This window comes from Cololabis saira, chromosome 9, assembly GCF_033807715.1.
Source record: "Cololabis saira isolate AMF1-May2022 chromosome 9, fColSai1.1, whole genome shotgun sequence".
Lineage (NCBI taxonomy): Eukaryota > Metazoa > Chordata > Actinopteri > Beloniformes > Belonidae > Cololabis > Cololabis saira.
Window position 1 is genome coordinate 37,986,853 of NC_084595.1, and position 27,686 is coordinate 38,014,538.

The 27,686-nt window shown below is 38.4% G+C and overlaps 5 protein-coding genes across 7 annotated transcripts in view; 4 read left to right on the forward strand and 1 right to left on the reverse strand.

Annotated features, from left to right (window-relative positions):
* The window catches only part of ikbkb (inhibitor of nuclear factor kappa B kinase subunit beta), a 29,179-nt gene extending 25,616 nt beyond the window's left edge, over positions 1-3,563 (forward strand). The window contains exons 21-22 of the mRNA XM_061729510.1: positions 760-853; positions 955-3,563. Of these exons, the coding sequence (XP_061585494.1) occupies positions 760-853; positions 955-1,014 (154 nt within the window). The 3' untranslated portion in view covers positions 1,015-3,563. The remainder of the gene's footprint in view (positions 1-759; positions 854-954) is intronic.
* Positions 3,564-3,568: 5 nt separating this feature from the next.
* On the reverse strand, positions 3,569-12,985 carry vdac3 (voltage-dependent anion channel 3). 3 transcript variants are annotated; one of them, XM_061729512.1, is made up of 10 exons: positions 12,863-12,985; positions 10,397-10,501; positions 8,978-9,049; positions 8,663-8,712; positions 7,565-7,717; positions 6,901-6,953; positions 6,558-6,785; positions 6,303-6,453; positions 4,639-4,696; positions 3,569-4,550 (listed from the first exon to the last, which is right to left on the reverse strand). In XM_061729512.1, exons 2-10 carry the CDS (start codon positions 10,482-10,484, stop codon positions 4,459-4,461), a joined length of 945 nt encoding a protein of 314 aa, XP_061585496.1. In that variant the 5' UTR covers positions 10,485-10,501; positions 12,863-12,985; the 3' UTR covers positions 3,569-4,458. The 3 variants fall into 3 exon arrangements, with proteins under 3 accessions (XP_061585496.1, XP_061585497.1, XP_061585495.1); XM_061729513.1 differs by lacking the exon at positions 10,397-10,501 and having other exon boundaries at positions 12,863-12,978; XM_061729511.1 differs by lacking the exon at positions 12,863-12,985 and having other exon boundaries at positions 10,397-10,508.
* A 952-nt stretch (positions 12,986-13,937) lies between these two features.
* Positions 13,938-18,198, forward strand: enkd1 (enkurin domain containing 1). Its single transcript, XM_061729515.1, has 8 exons — positions 13,938-14,021; positions 14,539-14,629; positions 15,288-15,512; positions 15,730-15,902; positions 15,994-16,137; positions 16,287-16,411; positions 16,603-16,739; positions 16,866-18,198. Exons 2-8 carry the CDS (start codon positions 14,545-14,547, stop codon positions 17,024-17,026), a joined length of 1,050 nt encoding a protein of 349 aa, XP_061585499.1. The 5' UTR covers positions 13,938-14,021; positions 14,539-14,544; the 3' UTR covers positions 17,027-18,198.
* Positions 18,199-18,406: 208 nt separating this feature from the next.
* On the forward strand, positions 18,407-25,009 carry polb (polymerase (DNA directed), beta). Its single transcript, XM_061729516.1, has 14 exons — positions 18,407-18,597; positions 18,870-18,927; positions 19,410-19,476; positions 21,765-21,839; positions 21,953-22,011; positions 22,222-22,271; positions 22,450-22,501; positions 22,731-22,785; positions 22,866-22,938; positions 23,008-23,078; positions 23,217-23,303; positions 23,448-23,533; positions 23,814-23,953; positions 24,085-25,009. Exons 1-14 carry the CDS (start codon positions 18,537-18,539, stop codon positions 24,177-24,179), a joined length of 1,029 nt encoding a protein of 342 aa, XP_061585500.1. The 5' UTR covers positions 18,407-18,536; the 3' UTR covers positions 24,180-25,009.
* A 440-nt stretch (positions 25,010-25,449) lies between these two features.
* Positions 25,450-27,486, forward strand: dynll1 (dynein, light chain, LC8-type 1). The gene is made up of 3 exons (XM_061729517.1): positions 25,450-25,568; positions 26,069-26,207; positions 27,113-27,486. The coding sequence occupies exons 2-3, from the start codon at positions 26,076-26,078 to the stop codon at positions 27,248-27,250; spliced, it is 270 nt and encodes an 89-aa protein (XP_061585501.1). The 5' UTR covers positions 25,450-25,568; positions 26,069-26,075; the 3' UTR covers positions 27,251-27,486.
* Positions 27,487-27,686: the final 200 nt, after the last annotated feature.

A 27,686-nucleotide genomic window follows, 5' to 3' on the forward strand; every position in this document is an offset into this window, starting at 1 on the left:
AGAAGAGGGTTTCCAAGGTTAAGCTTTCCTCGTGCAAGGCAAGAGCTAGAGAAGAAGCATGACTTGATATTGAGATATTTTTATTTACCGTATTTTCTGGACTATAAGCCGCTACTTTTTTCATAGGTTTTCAACCATGAGGCTTATACAAAGGTGCGGCTATTAGGTGGATTTTTCTTCCACCGCTCGGGGGGCTCTAACCGGAATTAGAATCAAAAATAAGACAAAATAAATGCAAAAAAGAATACGCTACTTCTTCTTTAGTAGATAGAAGTAGGTAGAAGCAGATTTCAAACAGATAAATAAATAGCGGTTATTTTCTCTTGGTTCTGTCCAGTTTTAATCAGCAAAGTTGCTGCCGTGTTAAAAGACACTGTTAGGAAAGGATCTATTTAGGTACAAACATTTACATCATTTACAGTTCAAAATCATTCTGTACATGTAGTAAATATCTAATTTAACAACATAAATATATGCAGCTTGCATATCTTTTTTTTTAAATAGAGCAGATGCAGCTTATATGCAGGTGTGGCTTATAGTCCAGAAAATACGGTATTCATGTATAAACCATTTAAATTGTGAGAGTTTTCCTTTTACACTCATCATCTCCTACAAATACACCGCCTTTTCACACCGAAGCTGTCCAGATTTCTTTTAAGGCACTGTCCTAAACGTTCCCAGAGGATACAGGCGCATGGTCTAAAAATGTGGTCAAAGTCATGAGTAACACCTGCATGATGGTCCCGGGTGTGTCTGCAGAGATGAGTCTCTTGTGGAGGAGAGCAAGACGTTTGAGAGTCGCCTCCAGAGTTTGTTGCACAACACCATCCAGGAATCGGAGAGCAGCATGGAGGTATGAATCCTCCCTCTGTATCTGATGTGCTTAATTCCTGATATCTTGAATTATATGAGCTGGTAATTAAAAAAAAACTGCTGCTTGTGTTTTTGTCCTAGATGTTGAGTGAGTGGACGTGGCTACGTGGAGACCAGAATTTTTCCAGCGACCTCTCCTGAGTTGGATCCGGCTCGTTTCTCACATGTGATGCTCTGCTACCTCCGTGTGGGTGGGATGTTGAATTACATGTTGATGGACTACCAGCTGTTCTCTGGGACCGTGTAAGTGCAGTAATAGCTGCAGGCACATATGCTCTTATCTTACTTTTTAAAGTTAATTGATTCCACCCTGAAGTTCTCTTGAAGCTAATTGTACCTGGTTAACGTTACGGACAGGGACACTCGGCAAAGTGGGATCTTATTTACCATTCTGGAGCTTCTTACTGACCACTTTAAATGGTATTGCACTTCATTATTGCTAGATCAATCATTCCTCAGGTGATTTTGTATTCTTTATGAAAAAGTAGACGGCCATTCTCACAGTTTTCGGGGTCTGGGAGAAACTTGCACAATTAGTAAAACAGCTTTGAGAAAACCACTTTGCTTTTAAGAGCCAGTTGTATCTTTATATTTACATATAATGAGTTGAATATAAATGTTGTTTCACTGTTGTTTTACCATGGTTGATGAACTTTGACAGCCACGGACCATAAAGACTTCATTTAAAGTCAAATACGAAGTCTTGCCTGCATTTTTCAAACATTTCAGTTTTATTTTGTCCAAACAATTACAGTATGGCAAGGCTAGCTGCTTTTATTCCAAAATAGTCTTTATTCAACCGTACCAGAAATATTTTAAGAATAAAATAGTAACTTTTATGTATGACAGTAGTTATATATTGAATAATCATTCATTGAACCATAGGGAGGCTGCAGTTATCCTTTTGGTCAATCTCAGCACAAATTTTATATTTATTGTTAAATGGGAGGAAAAGCTCTTTTGTAGTAGCCTTATTGTCACAAGCTCAGGTGTAATTGGATAAGTTAATATAAGCAAATGTTTACATTAAAGGACTCTTAGAAAAAGCCCAATAATAATAATTACCTGTCTTTGTAATGCTCGGTCAGGCCTTTTCTGCAGCTGTGTGCAGTTGTAGTTTGTCTGCATTTCTCCATTTAATTATATTTGAATTGAATAAAATGGAGCTTAGTCAGGTTGACATCAAGTGATGCACTTCATATATCAAATTGCCAATTATTCACCTTAAAAATCTGATAGCTTCACAGTGATGACCTCCTATCTTTACTGTAAATCTACACTTCATTTTTTTCTGTGAAATACCAAACTCCTGCCATCCTTTACATTTAGTGATTTTGCAGCCTTTGTTAATATCCTTTCAGATGAACACAAATAATGAGTTTTCTAATGCCATACTTGGAATCAACTTCACATTTTTCATCTGCTTAAGTGTTGCAGAAATAACCCAAACGTGTTTTTGTTTTTTTTCATGTATTTGTTTCTGTTTTTTTTTTAAAGAAAGGAAACATGATTTTTGTATGTCCAACATTTTATGAAACCTAGTTTGTTATACTCTGGTCAGGAAGCCTAAATGTACAGACCAGACAAAAAAAACAACAAAAAACAATAAAAAAATAATAGTAAATACTCAGAGTTGAGTCTGAAACATAATTTTGAATATGGTGAATATATCTGTAGTGTGGTACAAATATGAAAGGTTAAACTGTTCCACGGATTTGGGGCAGCCACTGCAAACAATCAATCACCACTTTATTTTAATCTGGATCTTGGAGGTTGGCTGGTTTCAGCTGTCAGCTGCGTGGACCAAAATCTGATTAATAAGATGGTACTAATCCATTTAAAGCTTAAACAGTAAGCAATAAACTCTTAAAGCCAATTCAGGATCAGGCAGGAAGCCAGTGAAACGACACCAAAACTGGAGTTATTTGATCAGCCTTCATTGTGCACATTTTAAGAGAAGCTGCTGTCCCAACTGTTTGCAAACACTGCAGAAACTTACCTTAACAGCAGTCAATGCTCTGTGCACTAAAGCAGTCTACTTGTAAAATGATAAAAGCAGCTTTGTGGAGCCAGTGGGTGACATGTACCAGGATAAGATATATATATATATATATATATATATATATATATATATATATATATATATATATATAATATCCTGAACAGTTTACTTTAGTCTTATAAAGATTAAGAAAGTTGTGCTACATCCAGGCTTTAGATTATCAAAGGCTGCAACAGATTTAGAGGTCAGGTAAGTCGTAATAAAATATGATTTCTGGCCTAAAAAGATGATGATCCAGAAAAAAAAAACAAAAATAAAAAAAATCAGTGTCATAGGTGGTTTGGAGAAAACAATTAAATGTCTATGAAACTGAAAGGTTTTAATAATTTAAATGTATTATTGTAAAGATCCAACATATTTTCACCATTTTGCCTCTAAACTCTGTTTCTATTTCCATTTGGTTGTCTACTATGCACAAAATGTTTCCTGTAAAGACTGTAATTGTCATAAGAAATATTTCTATCATCATTTGTAAAGCCAAATGTTATTTTGTGCATTGTATACAGTTTGTTAGATTACTGCTAAGGGCGTTTTCTTAGCTTAATTTTCAGTTCTTGGGGAGTGAGGAAGCCGATATTGTTCCTTCCCTGTGTCATCTCACTCAAATAAAAAGAAAACAAACAATCAAGATGATTGTATTTGAGATTCTTTATTTGTTTTATTGAATAAAATAATTCTGAGGTCCTATCTCATGGCGGAAGTTTCTATACAAAACACAGCAAAGATGTGAAATGTAGTGATAAAAGGCTGAACAGGTAAAAGGACACGAGACAAAGAGGTGGCACAGAGATCCAAATTGCATCCAAATCCGTCCCTTTTAGGAAATAAACGGGACCTGAAAAAGAGATATTAGGCAACCGAGGATTCACAGTTCACGACTGCGTTGCTGAGGTCAAGTGGTGGGATCGACGTGGGTCAACTGGGACCGAGGAACGGGATCCCACTGATCTGCTTAACGCTCGCCAGCCTCTGCTGCATCCATTTACCGCCACAGTCATCAATATGACAAAATAAAACAAAAGAAGAGAAACTTCCCTCACGCTTTGAAAGCATGCAACAAACCGAAGGTTAAAAACAAGCGTCCTCTGATCATCAACTGAATCAGAAACCCAGACTTTAACTGAACAGAGCTCCACTGACCACACAGTCAAAATGAAGAGGTGCTGGAAACGTGTACATTTCTTAAGATACAAATACTTAAAATATGCACTCTTTCCAGGGATGACATCAGTAGAGATTTATTTTCTTTTGTGGTGTTCTAGTATTATATGCACAAACTTTGGTTGTAGGAGAATTCAAATATAATGATTGAATGTTACAGTACTGTAGGTCTTGGAGGCTACTTGGACTTTCCGGGTTAAGGCCAAAGAGTGTGTGTGAGATCCGTGCATATGTGTGTAGGACTCAGAGGGATGATATCTTTGCATGTTGTTGGGTGGACCTTTGCCGTGTCAGGGTTCCTTCTCCTTCCTCTCCTCCTGTATTGCCGTCCGTCCTCTTCGGTCATCTTTGTTGCCGTATCTTTATGCCTGCAGCTCGAAACCCATTCCGACTTTGTGTCCGCCGCCGTTCACGTTCTTCCCATCAATCAGGGCTGAGAGCGTGAGCTTCACACCTGAAGAAGAAGAGCATCAAGTAACCGTTGTGAAGCTCCTCGGCAGGTTCTGACTGAAAACACATTTTTAAAAAGTCTGTGTCCTGACCTGGCCGCAGGGTCTGCGTGTATCCGACTCCAACAAGGCAGGCATTGTTGACCTTTGTCTGTGAGGAGAAGAAAAGATTACTAACGGGTAAAATAATGCACAGTTAATATCAGATGTGGTCAAACCAGCCAAATTGTTTGCAGGAAAGTCAGCTTCTGTGATCGTCGAGTGACATCTACTACCCAAAACCAGCCCTTTGTTTCCACAGGCCTAACAAAACTACCGCTGCGAGCAACTGGCTCTGGGCAAACTTTTCTCCTTCCTACAATTAGAAATCCTGCTTTGAAAATACTACTCTAAATAGTACTACTAAATATTCATTGAAAACTCCAAGTTACATTGTCTGCAGTAGCGTAAAAATACATTTTGTTCCATATCAAAATACTACAGAAAGAAAAAGTTACCTAACCTAGAATGAATATGAAATTACAGATCAGGGCAGCAACTACAGTAGTGAAGGAAAAGTTGTTTACTTCTTTATCTGTTTGATCCCTCACCTGTGGTCAAAATTATAGTCAGGGACCGAAAGAACGGCCTCTGCAGGGCAGCTGGACTCTAGAGATAACGCCAGAGATTCAGTTATCAGGGAGAGACTGGGAGTAGAGTCGCTGCTCCTCCACATTTAGGGGGGCGACTTGAGGTGGTTCAGGGCAACTGGTAAGGATCCACCCTGGGTGTCTCCCCGGGGAGGAGTTTCAGGAATGTACAAGTGGGAGAAAGCCCCAAGGTAGACCCAGGGCACACTGGAGATATTACATCTCCCACATGGCCCAGGAACGCCTCAATCACCTGAGGTGAACAGGTAAAGGGATGTCTGAGCATCAGCTCTTTAAAGGTACAGGACTGTCTCAGAAAATTAGAATATTGTGATAAAGTTCTTTATTTTCTGTAATGCAATTAAAAAAAACAAAAATGTCATACATTCTGGATTCATTACAAATCAACTGAAATATTGCAAGCCTTTTATTATTTTAATATTGCTGATTATGGTTTACAGTTTAAGATTAAGATTCCCAGAATATTCTAATTTTTTGAGATAAGATATTTGAGTTTTCTTAAGCTGTAAGCATTGATCAGGAATATTAAAATAATAAAAGGCTTGCAATATTTCAGTTGATTTGGAAAGAATCCAGAAAGTATGACATTTTTGCATTACAGAAAATAAAGGACTTTATCACAATATTCTAATGTTCTGAGACAGTCCTGTATATTCTCTTTGTGGTACTGGTATGATTAAAGATATAAAAAAGGCAACTTATTGGATGTATGCCGAAAAGAAGAATTAAGAGAAGATTAATTATTCTATTAATAGAAGACAGAAGATTTATTTTCCATCTTCAGGTTTTTTTTTCTTGTTGTTTTTCTCTAATAACTTTAAGAGAGTCGGTGCGAGGGATTATCTTAAAAGCTGGTACACACTTTAAATCTCTCATGGGATAAACAGTATTAGCTTTAGTGAGCCCCCAACTCTCCTTTCACCATCGTTTCACTTTTGTTACTCATAATCCAATAAACTTTCACCAGCCTATGTTTACGCATGCTGGAACGGCAGATGGCGATGGTGGAAAGCGACGTTGCTGCAGTTTACACTCAAAACAAGCGGCGAGGGCGGCTGTCTTTTATTACTGTAGGTGAGACCGTGTTGTTTTTGCATCAGCTCTTACAGACAAGGTGGCATCTTTATCCAGCTGGTATTTGGCTCCGAGGCCAAAGTGCGTGTTGTTGCTGCCGGCGGTCCAGGCCAGGTCCACGGCCGTCTCCAGGTTCTTGTTCACTTTTTGGTAAATGGAGCCACCAAACTCGGTGCGATCATTCCTGAAACGCAGCACCAAAACACAATCTGAGAACTGGTGACATTGACTTGTCAGAACAATAGCTTTCATTTCCTGTTTCACCGGACTTGGGACACGGATACTCACACGCTGGTGTGAAGCTGGAAGTCTCCAGCCTGGTATCCAAGGGAGAAGTTGTTTTTAGTCACTTTAGACTTGGCGCTGTCGAAGGCCAGCTGGTAGCCCGCCACCCAGCCCTCGTAGCCCAGCACGGCAGCTGCGTGAACGGTGGGACCGGCCATGTCGAAGTCCAGGTCACAGCCCACGTTTATGAACTCCCGCTTGTAGCCCGTCTTCAGTTTGGCGCTCTTCTTACTAAAGAAATGTGATCACACAACCGCATTGACCATATTCTCAAACTGCACATCTGTATCGATTAGCTTGTCTACCGATGTTAAAAACAGTTTTGCGTGAAGAGGAGTCGTCTTACCCAGTGTTGGGCACAAACGATGTGTCCAGACCAAGCTTCAAGCCTTTAGCCAGCTACAGGTAGACAAACAACATGGACCACGGGTTAATGTTCATCCTGGATGTTTTCAAATTAGCTACCGTATTTTCCGCACTATAAGGCACACCTAAAAGCCTTTAATTTTCTCAAAAACCGGCAGTGCGCCTTATATATGATCATTACGGTAATTTCTGTTACTGTAGTCAGGGGGATTGTGGCTACTGTAGTTGGTGTCGCCGAAGTAATGGCGCTAAAAACATCAGGAATCGTCACAAACGTTCAAGACAACAGCAGTGACGCTGACTCGCATAATGGCGACTTTGACGAGACGGAGAAAAGCTGGTTTTCATTTTGTTAATACATTATGACATACGGTACTTTTCTTCTTGTTTTTTTTTTTTTGCATTTGTTTTAGGATTTTGTAGCATTTCCTGTAGCGCAGCTCCATCAGGTAGATATGTAACTCAACCCCAGCTACTATAGTATGGTATTTTACCATATATTTAGTTCGCCTTATAATGCGGTGTGCCTTATATATGGAAACATTTTTAAAATATGTAATTCATTGAAGGTGCGCCTTATAGTGCGGAAAATACGGTACTACATTTTTATATCGTCATATGTTTCAAAGCCTTGAAGGATCCACCTGGTCTTCGATGGTGATTTCTGTGGTGAGGGTGTTGTCCGTGTTCCATTTTTGGTTGAAGCTGAGACCCAGATCGCTCACTTTGTACTTGGTCTCCAGGTGACCTCCAGACTTCCCTGAGTCCGTGTTGTTGGAGCCAGAGGTGGCAAACTCCTGCAGCACAAACGATGGCGGGGTAATGATGGGGGGAGATGGAAAATGAGTTTGGGAGAGAAGCAGAAAGGTGTGTTAGGGCAAAAATACAGAAATTAGGAGCACAGGGGGGCGAGAAGGCAAAGAGGAAGGAAAAACTAAAAGGGATGAGGGGGCAAGCTGCTCCTCCGCCACACAATCCCCCTCTGAGGTTTGTATGGCTGGTTAATCCAAAAGAGGGGAGGACGATGCCATTAGGACGGAGAAACGAACAGGGAAGACAACAGAAATGTGCAGGACTGTGAGGGAGAGGTGCGTGGTGAGTCTATTTCAGGATGAGAGCTTAAACTGGTGCAGTCGGGGTGAAGGTGTAACACGGATGAGGTGCCGCTGCAAAGACGGACTTGGCAGAAAGCCTGCGCGCATCTATCTCAGCCTGCAGTGCACCTGTGTTTAATCATCACATATTAAAACACACACGCTCTTACCATCTGACAGGAGAGTCCAAAGAAGAAGCAGAGAAAAAGAGAAAAAAAAGGAAACAGGAAGTTAGGGAGAACCACGCAGAGCTTTCATACAGGTATTTGTCCTCTGTGGGAAAGTCACTGCAGTGCTGCAAAAAGCAGAGGTTTGCACACAGAGGGAATGGTTTCTTATTGTTTTTGTATGACAATTGGGTTTCGTTACAAAATTCCATGTGCACATGCTGATTTATGGTTTTACAAAATAGCAACTACATAGCATATCCAGAGCCAAACGGACCATATGGTGAACGTTTGACCTGTAAAGCAGCAACATGCTGCAACATTAAAAATTGCAAAGACAACAAAACCCTTCAGGCTTTGTTTGTTGTTCACAAATTGCAAAGATGTGAGTCCGCCATTTGTCTTAGAATCACAGAGCTTAGAGAGACAGGAAGTTGGGACTTTAATGGACTGGACCCACAGAGACGGCGGTAGTACTTACAACACCACTCTGAGACTTGGTCTTCACATCCAGCTTCAGGATTCCATAGCCTGGAGAAAAGCAGATCAGGGAATTGTGTTTGTTTGTTTTTTAAAAAGGGAAGACTACAAAGAAAGTTTGGAAAAATAACATCCTGGTGCTGCACACCATGATTCTCAAGGCTGCTGGGAAAATAAACAGGGGTGACGTAAAACACACACCATTTTCCTTGGATGTGAACTTCTGTCCAATCAGCTGCACTGAAATACAACTGCATCTATCTATGCATCCTTCTATGGAGCGAGTGTGTTGGTATACTTTTAAAGAACTACTCACCATAGCCCTTGTTGAGGATGTCTTTGGCAGACTTTCCCAAGTCTGAGTATGTAGGAGGGACAGCCATCTTACCTGAGGAAAAAGGCATCAACATCAAGTCTTTTCTAAACAGTACAAATACGCATGTCACACCTTCACACTCGCTGATGAACAGTAGCTAAAAATGGTTGTTCCAGCCACAACCTTGCAGTTTGTCAACATTGGGAAACTTGCACACAGCATTTATTGCACACAGCATTTATTGCACACAGCATTTATTGAAAGCAAATCTGTGCCGCTGAAGCTGAAATGTGCAAACTTTTACATTCTAGCAGCTGTTAAGCTCAAAAGCCGCCGAGTGACTCATCATCCATACCGTAAGTCTGTGCTCCATCGCCAGTTTGTAACACCTTTCACAGGGGAATCTTGATCCACAATACATCATTAAATATATTATACAGCTATTAGTAAAGCACAGAATGAAAGTTCTCCTAGTGATGAAAGGGATTACTTTTTAAAATAAATGGAATGCCCCTTCAAATCAAAAGGTTGGATCCAGATATTTCAAACTAAAACTAAAACTGCTTATGATTTGCTGAATGCCACAATTCAATCACCACTTTAAGGGTGTTCACAAACACCAAGAAGCTTTTTAGAATAAGTATAATTCTAACAAATATTTACTTAAACAAACAGCCACTCAGCAAAAGCGAGTCCCGGTGTTACCCGTCTGCTCTCCTCCCCCTTCTATGTAAAACCTATTGATCCCCTGGCAACAGTCGAGTAGAAAGCAGCAGTTGTTTTAGCTACTGGAAACAAAAACGCACAAGCTCAGAGAACCGGCAACACCAGTCACTGGTGTACTTCAGCCAAAATCATATCCACGTTTGAGGATACTTATTAGGAGAGACAGATATAATATCCATGATGAGGTAAAAAAAAAAGGAAAGCAGCTAACCAGGCCAATGCAGCGGGGCGAACATAAGCAGTAAGCTGGGCTGTTTAGTCAGCAGCTATCACCTCTGCACAGCACTGCACTGCACCGGAGCACATCACACGGTCATCAGGGTCCCTTGAGTTGCTTTGTGCATGCATGACCTTTTTATCAGAGACAATACTAGACAAGGTGACTTGGGGAGAGCATTTAGGCTTTCCTTCCAACTCCTACCACCTAAAGTTAGTTTAATGTTTAACTGCTGACTCTCCTCCTTTTTGTGCCCCCACCCCACTCTGACCAATCACATCTTTTCTGCAGAGGAACGAGACTTTGCCCATCAGCTAAAAAAAAAATCCAGGATCAAACCGGCGCAGGCCGTCAAATGCTGGAAACTAACGCTCGGGAACTGATAAATCACCTGTCTGGCCTCTGTAAGCAACGTGCCAAAACGCAACTAAGGGACTCTGATGATAATATGCCTATTTTTCAACGTGCACACTCACCATGTCCTTTGGGTGCATGGTGCTGACATGACACACAGGCATCTTTGTTGTCTGCCTGCTTGCTTGCTACTATCTTGTTGTGCTCCATCACAATCCCCACTTTCTCTGTCATGTTTTCAATAGAAATGCAAAGAGGCACATAGAGAGCATCACAGAATGTAACCGTTTGAGAGTGTCTCTGAATATTAACATATTTCCCACCTTACTGTATAGCTGTGGTGGCTATAGTGTCACATTGAATGAAATCATGCAAATGCTTCCAGATGATGGATACATGTACTAATATAAGGCCTGTTTATGGATGCACACCGATGACCCGGTGAAGTACAAACGCTGGCTGATTTTTCTGATCGACCTTGACCAATATCGGTTGCTGATATTGAACAATACTTGCGGATTTTTCCGTATTTTCACTTACATTTCTTTTTTAATTTTGTATATTCTGTGAAGCAGAGAGGACAGTGAATGCATCAGCATTTTTCACAATGTATAACAAAAATAACTCGGGCAGTAACCATAACCATGTTCAATGTTCTGCAGGCAGCAAAGGCTGAAAGGCAAAAAATACATCAGTAGAGCACATAGCCTGCAGACTCTGCTAGCTTTCATTTTTCTAAGAATATCTGAAATCAGAATAAGCTAAGAAAACTAAAATATGTGCATCTCTAATTTTAAGAATATGTAAAGCTGTCATTTTCAGTCTGAGAGAATCCACACAAATACCACCAATGCAGAAATATTAAGCAAAATAACTACATCTGATCCAAACAGAACGGTTTTCTATTCCACCAGCATCCTCCTGCTTTTTGCTGAGCACATGCATCTCCTGCTCTGTCTGTGTCATTGCGGCTGACAGACGCTCCTTCTGGACTCCCCTCATCCCCCCCCATTTTCACACAGTCCATTCGTGACTCCTTCCCTCTCAACCTCTGTCACCAAGTCTCAGGTCTAAATTTAGCTGAGGTGAACCTGACACTACTAAACACGAGACCTTCCTTTCAACATGTGCTCTCGTCCAGGTTCGGCTTATGAAAACCCCTATAAAAATCAGATGTGTTTGTCTGCACAGTTCCTCCACACCTGCTTGTACACAAACACGCTCCTGCCACTCATCGTAGGGCTTTTGTAAGCTGCAAACCAGACGGCGGCCTACACGGAGCTCAAAGGTCAAAATGACAGGAAATGAGCTCTCACGAGGACAAGATGGTGGTCAAGCAAACTGTCCCTTTGTTCTGAACTGCACGTTTCTTGACTCTAATCAGTCTAATAATCAGTGGAGAAAATTTACCTTGTTTTCCTTTAAATTTATATTCATTTGGAGATTCTAACAGCACTAATTTAACAAGAAAAACATTGATTAAAGTCTTCTTCTGATGGAGCTCCTGGGAAGAAAAAAAAAAGGTGCAAAAATATATAAAAATGGCAGTTACAGAGCACTCCGGACTCCAGACAAGATTAAACCGTGAGGTATGTGTGTGTCAGTGAGATAAGGTCACATGTAGTCAAGTTACACTTCAGATGGTCATGGCTTGAACATAAAATGTATACTAGTGTAGTATTTACATTCTTCTTAGTATGAAAGTATCTCCAAGTGGGTTTTTAGTGTACACTGACAACATGAAGAGTGCTGATGTGCGTGAGCATGTGTTTACCAGTGGGTCTGGACCGTACACTGATTGTGACATTATCCTGTATCTTTACAAGGGTAACCGGTGTGTTTTAGGGGGGGGTTTTTTTGTGTTTTAAAAATATACAAAGCTGAAGGAAATACTGACAATGAACCAACAGCCTTGATTTCAGAACTTTGGATAGCAGCACTGAAATACAGAATATGTGATTAATGTGACACCAATATCTGTGAACAGTAGAAAATACACATACATATATAGGTTTAAATCATTCATAAAAGTACTTTGTATGATACATGCTCCGTGTAGGTCTCTACCACTGCATAATGACAATTAGAAGGCTATTTAGTTAAAAGCAGGACCACAAAGAGAACTGTCTATAACTTTTGACAAAGACATTAATGAAAACATTTTCACAACATTGTTGGCATTACACTGCACTGTACTACAGTTTAAAGTGTGTTTGTAAGCTGCCTGCCATGTGAACCCTTCACTCTCTAAGTTAGGTCACGTCGTCTAGGATTTCTTTTTTTTTTTTTTTTTTTAAGGAATCAATTGTAAACCCAAATTCCAAATATTGGGAAAAAAATAATGTGGTAAGTGTTTTATCAAACTTCTCTTTATTTCTGGTTGTTAATTTTAGTTGACTATAATGGCAACACAGGCCTGAGCTGGTATTTAAACCCAGGCATGGGAGCTGCAGTACACCCATTCCCACCCCCTTCTGTGTGACTCATGTCTCAATGACAGTCAGTTGGTAACACCTAAACATCTTGCAGAAAACAGGTATAAGAAGACTTAAAGGGGAAAAGATTCTCCAACGATAATCATTTCTTACCTTTACTTTAATAGAAGAGTGTCAGGAGTTCTGCAGCGACGTCCGTGCAGCTGGGCTACTACTGTGAAGGAGAAAGCGCACTCAGACCGCAGACTGCGCATGCGCAGTCAGGCCTCCAGCAGAGGGTGGGGCAGTTGTGCAAGTGACATTGACTTGTCTTTTTTTTTTAATAAGCGAAAAGCGTTTACACTACAAATGTGATGCTCAAATGTATCTGCTGTATGAAGACCTACATTTAAAAAAGGCAACATGTATTTCAGTAAGCATATGTCATTGTGGAAGAAAAAAATAGGCGTGTCTATTTTTCGTCAGGGATTTCAATATTTTTAAAATGTTGTGTGGTAAGATCCAGTAATCTGTAGAGTTTTTCTACAATAACCATTTATTCAACAAGTAAACCTTTTCATTTATCAGTGATTGTAATTTTTTAACGCAACAGCACGGATGGAAAATGTAACTAATGACAAAGTAGGGACGAAGTACCTTGATGCAAAAATATTTATAAAGTCGCTGCAATGTAAGATAAAGAGAAAATAGTATTGTCAATGCTACTGTTAAAATAAATGTAGGAATCAAAACGGGGAGACGGCACTTTGTCAAGTTTGAAAGAGATGACCTCTATTTTGATATTGGCGAATTTTAACCCCAAAGTATTAGCTGTCAGGGAAACCTCGCTCCTAGACCATCCATGGGATTTCCAATAAATATCTACCAATGTTTGGATTTATGTCGAGAATTGTTAACAGTGTAGTCAGAAGGAAGCTGGGTATTGTAGCCGTTTTTGTTAAAGAAGGTTTTCACCGTGCCTGACAGACAATACTAAGGTAAAAACAACTCACGTTTCCAACAGAAATGCACCTGCTAGAACTACCCTCACTATAATAATCATAGGGAAACAAACATAGGGGGAAACAAACAAGTAAACACGTCCACCGTAAACACATTTGGAGTTTTACAGCTTAGCACGTTTCCTCTATTTTCATATATATAAATAAGCTTGAATGTTGTTGATTCGCTTGTGGAGCATCACTCTCTATTATTTGTAGCTCTGTGTGCGAGTACTCCGTTGCCATGGCAGCAACAGGTGTTGATGCACTCCGCGTCATCAGCGAGCGTAAACAAACTCTTTAACCGACAAACAAAGACACGCTTTTAAAAGGTACACTAATTAACTTGATTATTGATTGTTTTATATATCTTAAACTGTTATAATTGTTTTATCAACGGTAAAAAGGCTTACTATGATTATACGTCTGTGTGTGTTGCGTTTATTGGTCAGAAATCCGTGCAAAGCTTAGTATGTTAATCTGCAAGCTAATAAACAATAGCTGTGGTTAGTATTAATAGCTTTGCAAAGCAGTGTAACTGGGCTGAACGGTGATTTTTATACCTACATTATTGATAGAGAAAAAAAGACAAATATTCATCATTCATGCATTCATGCATTCATGCATTCATTCATTCATTCACTTGAGCGCCTATGCTACCACAGATAATGACTATTGATTAATACATAACTGCAGTCATTATATCACTTGTAAGTAAAGGAAAAAAAATCAATAATCATTGTATATTTAGCATGTACATGATCACTAACTGATAATTTTCAAATGTTTAATTTGTTTAGTTTGAATATGGATGACTATGTTGCTGCAACATCTTGTTAATTTCTACAGCTTCTGATGAGTGAGGGAGCTTCCAAAATATGTGGTCCAATCCCCCCAGATCCCTCTCTGTTTCCTCAGTACTACAGACGACCATCCTCAGGTTAGACGCAACCACTGGCCACTTGACATAAAAATCCACGTTTTTTTGCAAATGTGCCCACCATATCAATCCAACTCTTTTTTTAATGCATTCTTGAAAATACTCCTCGGGTTATTAAAAACAATATCTACACTTTATGTTGCAATTAAACTTGAATACAGCAAGGAGTGTTCAAACAGGCCCAATAACTTCCTCTGCAGGGATGGGTCAGTAATATAGTGGTTTTGGTAGCAGATTCTCACATAGAGTGAACGCCTCAGAAAAATAAAGTTGTCACAAAATTGTATGACCTTATTCGGTCTTTTATCATTAGTATTTATTTACCAACAGTATGTTTTACAAGTTAAGTATTGCTGTTTTCAGAGCACACCAAAACATGTTTCAACTAAGCATACTAGCTAGAGAACCAACTTGTCATTGATGTCAAAACAAAAAAAAACTACCTAAATAAGAGCTATCATACAAGCTTGTGAAATCAAGCAAACCATCTTCTGATGTTGATTTTTTTTTTTTTTAATTATCAGATCAGCTGATGAACTCAGTCTATGTTTTAAATGAATTGTCCAATGTGTGCCCTTTTGTCTGCTTTATCTGTAAGAACATTGCCCTATAAGAGCTACATTTAAACTGTTTAATTTAATATTCTTTCCTCCTCCAGCTCGTGGCCGTTTAGAGGGAAACTGTAATGGGACATCGGCCCTGTTCATGGGTCCACTTGCTCCAGATCCGGTGTTGTTCCCAGGCTACTACAGTGGTCATACACCTGCCCATCGCCCACGCATCAATCCAGATGCCACCCATATTCTTGAACGTGGAAAGAAAGGGGTTGTGGGAGATCTAATCAAACTACAGGGTGTCTCTAAAAGTCCTGTTCCCAGTCCGAGTGAGAGGGATTCCTTTATTACTGATGGATATTTTATCTTAATTAATTGTATTATATTTTTTGACTCCCCACAAAAACTGAAAACATGAGGTGCTAACTTGTTACTTATTGTTGTTTTTTTCCTAAAGAATAACTGTAAAAAAAAAAAAAAAAAAATCAATAAATACAGAGTATGTTCATCTTTAATTAAGTCATCTTTTGTTTTATGCCCTTGTAGAACCCAGACCATTTGACTTTAGTAAAGAAAATAAACGCCGCCTGCGGGAGATCCAGAAGCGCTGCAAAGAGCAGGAGGCTGAGCGAGCACAGTCCCGACCTGTTCCTGTTAAAGCTATGTGGATGTCTCCCAAGTACCAGGATGTCCCATCCAGGGTGATGGCCCAGCTGGAGGCAAGGAGTCTATCTGTGATCATTTAGAAGTTCTTAAACTATGATTTTTTTTTCCTCATCATGCTTTTACGAGTCTGTTTCATTTATTTAGGTTTCTGATCCACCCATTAAGCCACAATGTCAAAACTTTCTGAAGGCTCACTCTAATGGTGGATCTGCTGGACCCCAAAGACCTTTAGGTGTTGCTGTGCAGCGCCCAGCTTCATGCATCCCTACACACAACCAGGATCTGAAAGTGAGAATTCAATAAAATATTTAGCTTATTTAAACAAATTCACTAAGTTTATTTGTATTTTTATTTTGAGACATACTTCCCTTTTGTTTGATATGTATTTTGCTCCATTTCACATACATGTTCTGTTTTTTTGTCCATATATTTCACAGACCATAAACTTCATAAAACATAATGCCCTGGCTGCAGGAAAAACTGTTATTCGTCGGTCTCAGTCACTGACAAACCTAAGAGACAAGCCTGTACCTTGTGCAGTCAAGGGACAGGTTCCTCAGTAGTGAGTACTCTGAATACCATATTTCATCTTATTAATACCTAGCTGACACGTAGCTTTAGATCAGTTCTCTGTCCGTTTTGATAGTTTATCAATTGATTATTTAATATTTGGTTAAATAAATGAAGTCTTCCACTACTGACTTTTTTTTCTTTCTGTATTTCATATTTTTACATGAACTATTTAATGCATAGTCTTCAAGAAAGGAAAGTACAGTGGTGTAAAGAGAAGGAGGAGAGGGAGAGGAATGCACCTGACCCTACAGTCCCCCCTGGTCACACCCGGATGCCTGATAGTGAGAGAGAAGGAACACTGAAGACCCTGAAAGATAGTATGTGTTGACCTTTACTGTACATCAATTGTGAAAGCATAACTTTAATGCACACTATGTACCAGTACGATATGTGTAGTAGTTTTTCCTTGTCTTACTAAATTGTTGCTGACCTTCTCTCCTCAGCCCACCGCACCTTGGTGACCGAGCTGCTTTCACTCCCATTGAAAGCTGACAGTCCGAGCTTTCGCTCACGTCGAGCTCATCTTGATTGCAGGCTTTCTGAGATCGAGGAGGCCATTAAAATATTCTCCAGGGACAGAGTTTATATAAAAAATGATTCCTAACACTTGAGGAAGAGGACCAAGAAAGAAGAGGAGAAGAATCCACTACTCCATAAAGAGTTTGTTTTTTGAGTTGTTTTTTCTTTTAGTTCATTTTTGAACAGCGTCCCTCGACTTATCTGATTAGTCGCTTCTAGTTAAAGAAGCATTTTGTAAAGAGAAAAAATACAGGTTTTATACGAGGGACTGTAAAGGCAGCTGTTGAGATTACTGAATGGCAGCTTTAATCTAATATATGTACAGTACATGCTAAATAATAATATGCAGCATGTACATCAATGACATGAGGTTATCTTGAAAAAATGTAATAATAAAGAGCATACATTTTGTACATTTTACTTAAAAACCATTAGCGTGTTAAGTATCAGTTACAGCCACGAGATTTGTTTTATTACTATGGATTTTTCACTATGTACAGGACTTTTTAAATTATTGACCTTTATATTGATACTACACCGTAAACAATTCACCAAAACACATTTTATCCAGTGTATTAACAATACAATAAAAAAAAAAAATACGTGCAAACATACTGTACATACATACAGTACTCGAGTTGAGGGGAGATGAGGGGGGATGGCATCCCCGCTGAAATAAAAACGGCCAAAATCATCCCTCCTGTAAAACTGCCTTCCCCCCTTTTCATCCCTTATTTCATTTCATCAATGAATGTGGTATTACTGCTATTTCAACATTTAGAGTCATCACCAGAAAAATAACACCAGAAAAATAACTTATTTGACAATTTTTACCTGTTTTAAGTCAATTTTCACTCGAAATAAGTAGAAAAATCTGCCAGTGGGACAAGATTTATGTTCTCATTCAAAGCAAACAAAGTACAAGCAGATTTTTCTGCTTATTTCAAGTGAAAATCTACTTGAAACAGGTGAAAATTGTTGTTTTTTCCGGTGAGTCTTGTTTTAAGTGTAATGAGATTTCTTTTACTAAAATGAGACATTTTAACTAGAAATAAGACAAATATTCTTGTTAAGATTTTGAGTTTTTTGCAGTGATCTATTTTACTTATCCTGTGAAGGACAGAGTCATATTGATAATTTCAGAAAACTGTTTTTTATTGTTGTGTTTTGATGTATTTGATGTAAGCCCAGTGGATATTTAAAGCTTACAGAATGCTGCATTTAACTGCTGCTATGTCATTCCTGCAGTATTTCTGCAGGTGTTTTGGTCAGTGCTATTATTTGTAATATATTATATTATTTGTAATCAGCACAAATTATCTGTCCCCATATGATAAAATCCACCATCCCCCCTGATTTTTTTTTACAACTCGAGTATTGCATACATAAATACATACCGTACATACATTCATTGAGGTTTTTGGTGACGTCATACGCACGGCCCCGCCCCCTACGTCACTGGTCATTGTTCACTGAGCTAGCTGGGCTAGTGTGCTAGTCAGAGGCTACGTGAGAAACCAAAGGAGCTTTAACTGTGTTGTGTGAATAAACTTGTTTAAATTTACAAATATCAGTTGGAGTCTTTGAATTCTACCATGAGCAAGAGGAAAGCGCCGCAGGAATCCTTAAATGAAGGAATAACAGACTTTCTAGTTGGTACGTGGATTTAAACCCTGCTAGCCGTGGCTAGCGCGGCGGTAGTGCTCACTATTTGAATAAAATTACACTTCAAATAATTAACCAAGAGGTTCATTTATAAACATATCAAATAGCAGTGGAAATGTTTCATTTTTTGCAACTCTGTAAACGTGTGAATTACTCTGAAGCACAGTTTGATCGACTCCAATCGTAACACCATTTAAATGTCCTCTCGCCTCACGGCTAGACTTACACATGCAGAAATGTCTCAAAGCTGCTTCTGTTTCCAGAGCTGGCCAACTACGAGAAAAATGTCAACAGGGCCATACACAAGTCCAATGCATACAGGTAAGTTCTGAAGCTGCCACCGTTCATAGTGAATTATTCTTTGTGAAAGGATTAATGTTTTATTCTTCTTTTTGTATATATACAGTACAGACCAAAAGTTTGAACACACTTCCCCATTTGTTTGAATGAGAAGGTGTGTCCAAACTTTTGGTCCGTGTGTATGTATGTATATATATATATATATATATATATATATATATATATATATATATATATATATATATGTGTGTGTGTGTGTGTATATATATATATATAATGTCTGTGAGAATTAACATTTCTTGAAAGCACAGTGAGTTTTTAGTTACAAAAATAAAACAACTAGCCATGCATTATATTATTTTTTTATTATTATTAATGACCATGGGATGCAATCAGCTGATTTTGGTAAAGTAGTTTTATTAATTGAAATAAGAGTTTTATGCAAAGTTCATAATTGCTTCTTTTTAACTGTTGCACATTGTTTCCTTGGGTACTGGGGATAGGAAAGCAGCATCTACCATTTCTAAATACCCTAACAAAATCAAGAATGGAGAAGAAGCCAAGAAACTGGTATGTGGAGTAGTTTAAATCTTACTATATAGTTTAAAGATTACTATCTGCTGCTGTTGTTAGTTTCAAATGGGTGAATTTGTGACAGTAAATGTGAAGATGGGCCGTATCCAAGATGAGATTTTTAAGCAACTGCTCTCAAAAAAACAATGTAATACAATGTCCAAAGCTGAGGTCAGGTCAGTGTTGTTGCTATGAAAGATCACAATGCTGGCTTGTTTTACTTTCAGTCGGTCAGTGGGATTTTCAGTATGTAGTTTACAGAGAAGCTCTGATACTCGTGTTCACATGTAAGCGGTTACGTTCATCACATTATTGGTGCAGTAGCGATGGCTTTCATGGAAGCATACATAGATGTAAGGTATTCTTGATTTTCTGCTATAACCAGGACTTATTGTTTCACTTAACAAATTGGAGTCGTATATGTTTGTAAGTCGCCCTTAACACTTTCACACCACTTTTACTATTTTGTGTTGTCAGTGTTTAATGTCAAGTACTTTGGACTTAATGACCCATTTGCATTGTCTCTAGCTTCGTTGAGGTTTGGTGTTTAACCCTGTTGAACCGCGGCATGACGGGAGACAGTGATGTGACAGGTTAAACCACAATGCACAATTTGTGCCTGTGGTTTAACCTCCAGCTGAAATTTAGATTGATCTCAATTGCAGTGTATTAATAAACTGTCTCAACAACGGTAGAGGTTTCTCTTCCTGTGCATTTGTTTACACCTGATACAGGTTGGGTTTAACAAGAGCCACTTTCATACAGCATCGATCATCAGCAGCTTGTCACCAGGGTAGGCACCGGTGTAGTTATGACCCATTAACTTCAAACCGGATGTATTAAAGCAGAGAAACGTATATATATTTAAAAAAATCCAACACAGTGACTTTTAGGGGCTGCAATTGGAAAAACACAGCTTTAACAAAAGGAGACTTGAATGACACCCTATATACTAACGTTGTTCATATTTGCCCTCGTTCAGATACTTGCAGGATGGTGCCTGTGAATTAAAGGCCAACAGTGTGCTTTAGGACAGTGTATTCCGGTGGATCACAGTGTAGAACTGTACACACAGAAAAATGATAAGGTTAGGTATGATACGTGGCTGGATTTGGCTTGCTGGGAGAAAACTCTTACTGTTCTGGGTGATTTAGTGTTTTTGTATAGTTTTTTTTTTTTTTTTTTTTTTAATTTTTTCATTCTCTGCTGTTAGAGGATTTAGTGCTCAGGAAACCTTTCTATTAAATTATTCCTTCTGATGCTACAACATTGTGTCTCCTTATGTTTAAGAAATAATATTTTTTTTGGCATCATAAGCTACAGCTCTAGCCATCATCAGTGATGATTCTCACCACCTCTTTCCAAGCTCAATATGTGCGTTAGGCAGTTCAGCTGGACCTACTCCCATGCTCTGGCTCTCGTACTGCTCCAGATTTTAAGTATAACCTAAAATTTGATCAATTGTGTGATGTTTTGCTGATTTCATGAGCGTGGGTATGACATACTGCCTTATAACTGTAATGTGGTCTTTCTTTTATGTTTTTGGGTCAAGTGCAATATTATGCAACAGTTTTAAGTCACTCGTCAGTGCTATTAGCATGCCCTTTCATGTCACGTTAGTCTGTTTGACCCAGATTGTTTTTAAAGAGCCACCTAGTCTGAACTGTGCTTGATTACATGGTTTGATGACATCATTGCCTCAGCTCCGATTCAAATACTTGAATAATGACAGAATTCAGTAGAGGTCCTTTTATCTGTTTCAGTGAATAAATATTATTGTTTTTAATGGATGTGAAGTCAGTTTTGTTCATTAGTCTCTCTGCAGGGTTAATGTTCATATTGTAGTGTACTTTCAGCTTCAGCTTACGTGCAGATCCACTAAACCTGTCCTTGTTCTGACACTGCGATGACATCCAGCCTCAAGCACGGCTCCAGCTTAAACTCAAAAAGTAGTGGTTTAGGACGTACCGAGTTGAACCGGTGCTAAATTAGCTACATCCTAACCGACATTGTATTTTACTCACTGTTTAATGTTTCATTAAAGGTGCTTAAATATCTTAAATATTCTGACTTAGATTGGGGAGTGAGTGGTACAGTTTTTAAACCACCCCAATCATTGTAAATTCCTCTTGTAAAAGTTATTTGTCTTCCCTACTGTTATTATTGTGCTTCTCTTGGGATCTTTTAGGTGATGTCCTTTGTTGTCAACCAAAAATGTAGATATCTTTGCACGTCTTCATCACCTCTGGAACTCACCCACATCTTTACTTTTAAAACTTCAACAGGATGGTGTGGGAGCTAAAATAGCAGAAAAGATTGATGAATTCCTTCAGACTGGAAAACTAAGAAAGCTGGAAAAGGTGAGCAAGAGTGTGTGAGGATACTTGTATAGTAATACATTCTGTAAACGCGTGTGTGTTAATTCCAGTTTATCACACAAAGTCATAACTTGTGCTTTTAATTTTTTCTGTAGATCCGAAATGATGACACCAGCTCTTCCATCAATTTTCTCACCAGAGTTACTGGCATTGGGTATGTTGTTAATTTGATAAACTGACAGTTGAATAAAATATTCAGTGTTTTTGTTTAGTTTTTTCCTTTTCTCTGTCATTTTGAGTTAATTAAACTGAACTGAGGGACTTATTCAGTGGATTTTGCGGAGAACCACATACCATTGCATTTGTTCAGATTATTAAATTGAAGTTTTTGCAAATTAAGGATATGTCTTATGTCTTCACATAGCCCTGCTGCTGCCAGAAAGTTTTTTGAAGATGGGGTGAAGACATTGGATGGTTTGTATACCATTTGAATTCATATTAAATTTGTGTAATACTGTTCCTCATGAGCAGGACTCCCAGTTTGTTGTACTGTATGTCCCTTAAATTCTGGGCACCATGTATTTCTAAGTTGGGTATCAGTTCCAGTGACGAATATCCCTAGCTATTTTTTAATGGATATTTTTTATTTCAGATTTGAAAAAGATTGAGCACAAGCTGAATCATCATCAACAGATTGGTCTCAAGTAAGTTTCCCTTAAAGATCTGAAGGTTTTTGGGTTGCTTTTTTTTTTATTTTTAGCTCTTTGCAACCTGATATAGCATATGGTTGCTTTTTTCTTTCAAGCCTGTTAATTTATTTTTTAATTGTTTTTCAGTTTGGTTTTCCAGAACACGTCACAGGTTTTAGGGGGATTTGCATATCAGGTTAAAGTCATCTTTTGTTGGAGTATCCAATGTGTTTGTTTCATTCAGGTACTTTGAAGAATTTGAGAAAAGGATCCCAAGAGCTGAAATGGCAAAGATGGAGGTGAATGTGTTTTTGAATAGTTCTGATATCATCAAATGGTAATATGTAAAATTATTTTGAAGACTTTTGTTTTTGTGTAGGTTCTTATTCACAGGGAATTGGAGAAAATCGATACAGAATACATTGGCACAATCTGTGGAAGCTACAGGAGAGGTAATCCTTACTGTCAAGTTGATTTGCCAAATTCATAGCAGTTCTTTTAATCGTGTTCATAATTTCCAGGTGCAGCATCAAGTGGTGATATTGATATTTTACTGACCCACCCAGACTACACGTCTCAAACTGAGAAGCAGGTAGGCATATTTTGTTTTTTGTTGTTTTGTTTTTTTTAAACCCTGTAGCCCTCCTAGCATAATGGCACATATTATACAGTGTCTCGGAATGGTTTGTTTCAACATTTACAACTGATTTATATTTTTGTTTTATTCCAGGCTAAGCTCCTTCATGATGTGGTGGACCATCTGGTGTCCATTGGGTTTGTGACAGATACTCTGTCCAAAGGAGACACCAAGTACATGGTGAGGCTTCAGCCTGTCTTCTCTCACGCGCTCAGTTGCTTGCATTTTCAATGTTGTGATTGATAACGAAGTTAGAGTAGTAACTACACTCATCCTCTACAGCGCATGACTCTGGTCACAGTTTGTTATCTCCTATTTTTGTAGGGAGTCTGCCAGCTGCAGCGGAATGATGATGATGATGAGGAGGAGGAGGAGGAGGAAGAATACCTCCACAGGCGTATTGATATTAGGTAACCTTAACAGAGCCTTCAACATTTGCTAACATATATTCATTAAGTGTGGATGTTCATTGGTATTTATTATGTTGCTGCAAGACTTAGTCTTTATGAAGGTTTCTTGGTATAATTTTAACTTGCATGAGGATCAAATTGTGATTTTTCATAGATGACTGAACAAAGAATAGCAGGGGGAAACATTCCCTGTAACTTATGATACTAAACTGCCCCAGTAATTTACATTTCTCTATTTGTCATTTTCAATCTGTCCTTGGACTTTTACATGTGTTCAAAGGTTGATTCCCAAGGATCAGTACTACTGTGGAGTTCTTTACTTCACTGGAAGTGACATCTTTAATAAAAACATGAGGACTCACGCTCTAGAAAAGGGCTTCACTCTGAACGAGTACACCATCCGGCCACTAGGTGTCACTGGTGAGTATCAGTAAAAGAAATGAAAATACAATAGTTAAATTCGAGCTCTGTATCTGAATCTGCTGCTGTAATCTTTGATTTATTTTTTCCCACATTTTATTATAATCCCTTTTCTTGTGAATCTGTTGTAGGTATGGCGGGAGAGCCTTTGTTTGTCGATAGTGAGCGAGACATATTTGAATACATCCAATACAAATACAGAGAACCAAAAGACCGCAGCCAGTGAAGCACGAGACAACTGATGGATGCGTCTGTGTTGAAAGTTGAAGAATAAATAAGATTGAAATAAATGTGTTACATGGTTTTATCCTCCTCACCCCATTCATCCTTGATACTATGGCGCAATCAACTGTGAAAGCATTTTTAATGACTGTTTTGGACTTTTTCCCCAGATGTAAATCAAAAAAGACTTTAAAACTACAATTATGAATGAATGTGAAGGTGTTTGACGTTGGTTTTTAGGGTTTGTGAATAATGCCAATCTGTAACTTATTGTACTTGTTTGGTTTTAAATATAATCAAAAGGGATTATGAACTTATAGAAACAGTTTTATTTTGGAATGAGTTTTGTTACATTTTTGTTTATGAGATGTTCTTCTGAGCAGTAATCCTGAACAATACTGCCTCAGTTCTGCAAAGTTATTTTGTTTTTGTGTTTATAGTCCATACTAGTTCTCCAATTTGGGAAAATGAAATGGAAAATTGAAAATACTACAATAAGGCTACCTGTTGATGTCCTCAATTCTTCATAATAGACCAACTGGGAACAAAATGGTCATTGAATGCTTGAAACAAAAAGCTTCTTTCTTCTTCATGGAAATTGAATATGTGCATGGGTTTGATGAAACTGTTGTACTTAGTTGTAAGAAAGAATTGACAGTAGTTAAAACTGAACGTTTACATCTGTGTCAAACTTGAACATTAGAGGATGAGCTGATTTGTTTTGTGTGTGCATAAATGCAATTATATCATATTTAAGAAAAAAAAAGGTGTGGTGGTGTTCATTTTCAACTCTACTTTGTGTATGAGTCAAATTAAATGTTGGTTTATGTATAATTAGTTATTAGTTATCCTTACTTGACACAAACCTCACCTTTATGAGAGATTTCGTTTTACACCTTTTAATGGGTTTTCTACATCCAGCATCAAACTAAGCCTAAATGAAGATTTTATTTATTTATGTACAGTATTACAATTAGCCGGCTGTACATTTTCCCCCTTAATGTTCAAAAACGCAATTAACATTAAAATCATTTTAATAGTTGGTAGGATTTAAAACGCTGTAAGGACCTTATTGAGATATAAAGCATAAAACACGCAGTTCGATCATAATGCCATGAAACCAATTTATTTTTATTTCATATGCTCCTTGAAAGATCATTTTGCAATGCATTATGGGCCGAAATAAAACGCTAACAGAAACGCCTGAAAGATGCGGGTAAACCGACCAATCACAGCGCTCCGTGTCCGAGCCCTGGCCAATAGGAGCGCGGCGAGGCAGCAGGCTGAACGCTCACACAGACACAGCACTTTGGTGTCAAACACTTCGCGGGACTTGTCACTACAGAAGCGGTCACCCCGTTAAAACTACTCGCAGTTTAGAGGAGTCTACGAGGTAAATCCACTATTTTAAATACATTTGACTTATTGTCCTAAATTATACTAGAATATTAAAATTGGGTATAAACTGTTTCTTTTTTCTCGTGATGTGCGAGCAGATCATTATTAGCTTTGCTGCTGTAGCTAGTGAAGATTTTTATAACGTATATTATTTTTCCTTTTTTAGTCTTTTTTAACAGCCAGTTATGCGGCTTTAATCCTGCACTCTGGTGTTACGCGAGTGGAGAGAAACACCGGTGAAGAAAACAAAAAAAAGGATGATAATTTCAATGTCTGTCGTCTCCATAGAAACTACGCAGAGCGCGTGTCCAGCTCTCTAAGTTATGTAACACTTGTAGAAAGGGCTAGTTCAAATGTTATGTAGCCGGCATTATGTAAGATAAAACTATGTTTTTTTGGTCCCCACTTTGCCAACTTTATGTTGTTGGTGCGGTATTCTCGCAGGTAGCCGGTTGCATTGAGGATGATCAATCCTCTCTGTGTGTTTGTTTCCAGGGCAACCATGTCTGATAGAAAGGCTGTGATCAAAAATGCTGACATGTCTGACGACATGCAGCAGGACGCTGTGGAGTGTGCTACACAGGCCCTGGAGAAGTACAACATCGAGAAAGACATCGCTGCATACATTAAAAAGGTATAATCTTTTTTTGGGGGGTAAATATTTTGGTTAAACATAAAATGAAGGAATAAAAATATGGTGCACATGGTAAATTGTTGGTGTTTCAGCTGTGTTTTCTACTCTAGTTTGACATGTATTATTTATTTATTAAATTTTACTGAGGTATGGAATGCATTATTATTGTCACACGCCCAGCAAGCGATCCCTTCCTCAGGAAAGCTATTATTCTTAGAATCAGACTCAGAAAAGGGTTTATTGCCAAGTTTGTTAACACACACAAGTGGTTATTGGTGCAATACAATACAAATATAAAAGCAAATATATAAGAGATAATATAAAATGTATAAACAGAAATGTACAATATGAGGTTTTTGAAGTGCCGGATATGAGTCTGTACAAAAGTTACTTAGGATGTGCGTTAATGTGACGCATAAGGTCAGGATTTGGACTTGTCTGTGGTGACTTTTCTATTTTTGTTGCCGGGAATGAAGACCATGACATATAATTGTAGAGAAACAGTTTTGAGATGTCTGGTGTAAGACATGTAAGAAAAGAAAAGTCCAACAGTGGCAAAAATCTCTAGTCTTGGCTCTTAAAAATCAAATCTATATTTTTTGATCGAGTACATCAAGCTGCTTATTGCTGCTCTGATCTGATTCTTGAGGACATTGCGAAAATATTTTAGCAATAGAATGCCATAAGTTGTTTATTATGGATGCATAACACATGGCCAAAAAGTAGATAATAGAAAGCATACTGTATGTTATTTGCTTCCCCTGCAACCTAATGAATGAGTTGTGATGCACCGTTTGCACAACATGGTTGACAACCATTATTTTACTTTTAGATGCCTATTTTGTTTGCAATGTAAATTTCAATGAATTCTGCTTTCACAAGTTACTCATCTTTGTCTTATGCAGGAGTTTGACAAGAAATACAACCCAACTTGGCACTGCATCGTTGGGAGGAACTTTGGCAGCTACGTGACTCATGAGACCAAGCATTTCATTTACTTCTATTTGGGTCAGGTGGCCATTCTGCTGTTTAAGTCTGGCTGAGGGGGCACCGCCTCAACCCTCCTTGACCACACTGACTGACTTGGAAAAGGTTCTTATCATTCCTCGGCAAAGGGCCGTTGCCTTTTTTTCTGTTCTACTTTATATATTGTTTTTGAGGATAAAAGCCTGTTGTTCAAAATGTCAATATAAAAGAGAAAAACATGTATTTATTTTTGTCTTGTTACAGTAGACTTTTTTTTTTAATTAAAGTTCAGCTGCCAAGCTGTTTGGGTTCAGTGTGTGCCATTTTCATTTCATAACAGCCTGTTAAACGAGGATGGAAAGGTAATGTTTTCACAAATTAAATGGCAATATAAAACTTTTTTTCTCATGTAAATCTTCACCCAAATACACGTGTACCTTTTTTTTTTTTTTTGCCATTGGTTGCCTGGATTGAGGTGGTCCAGGTGCCATATCTGGCATGCTGACTGTATTT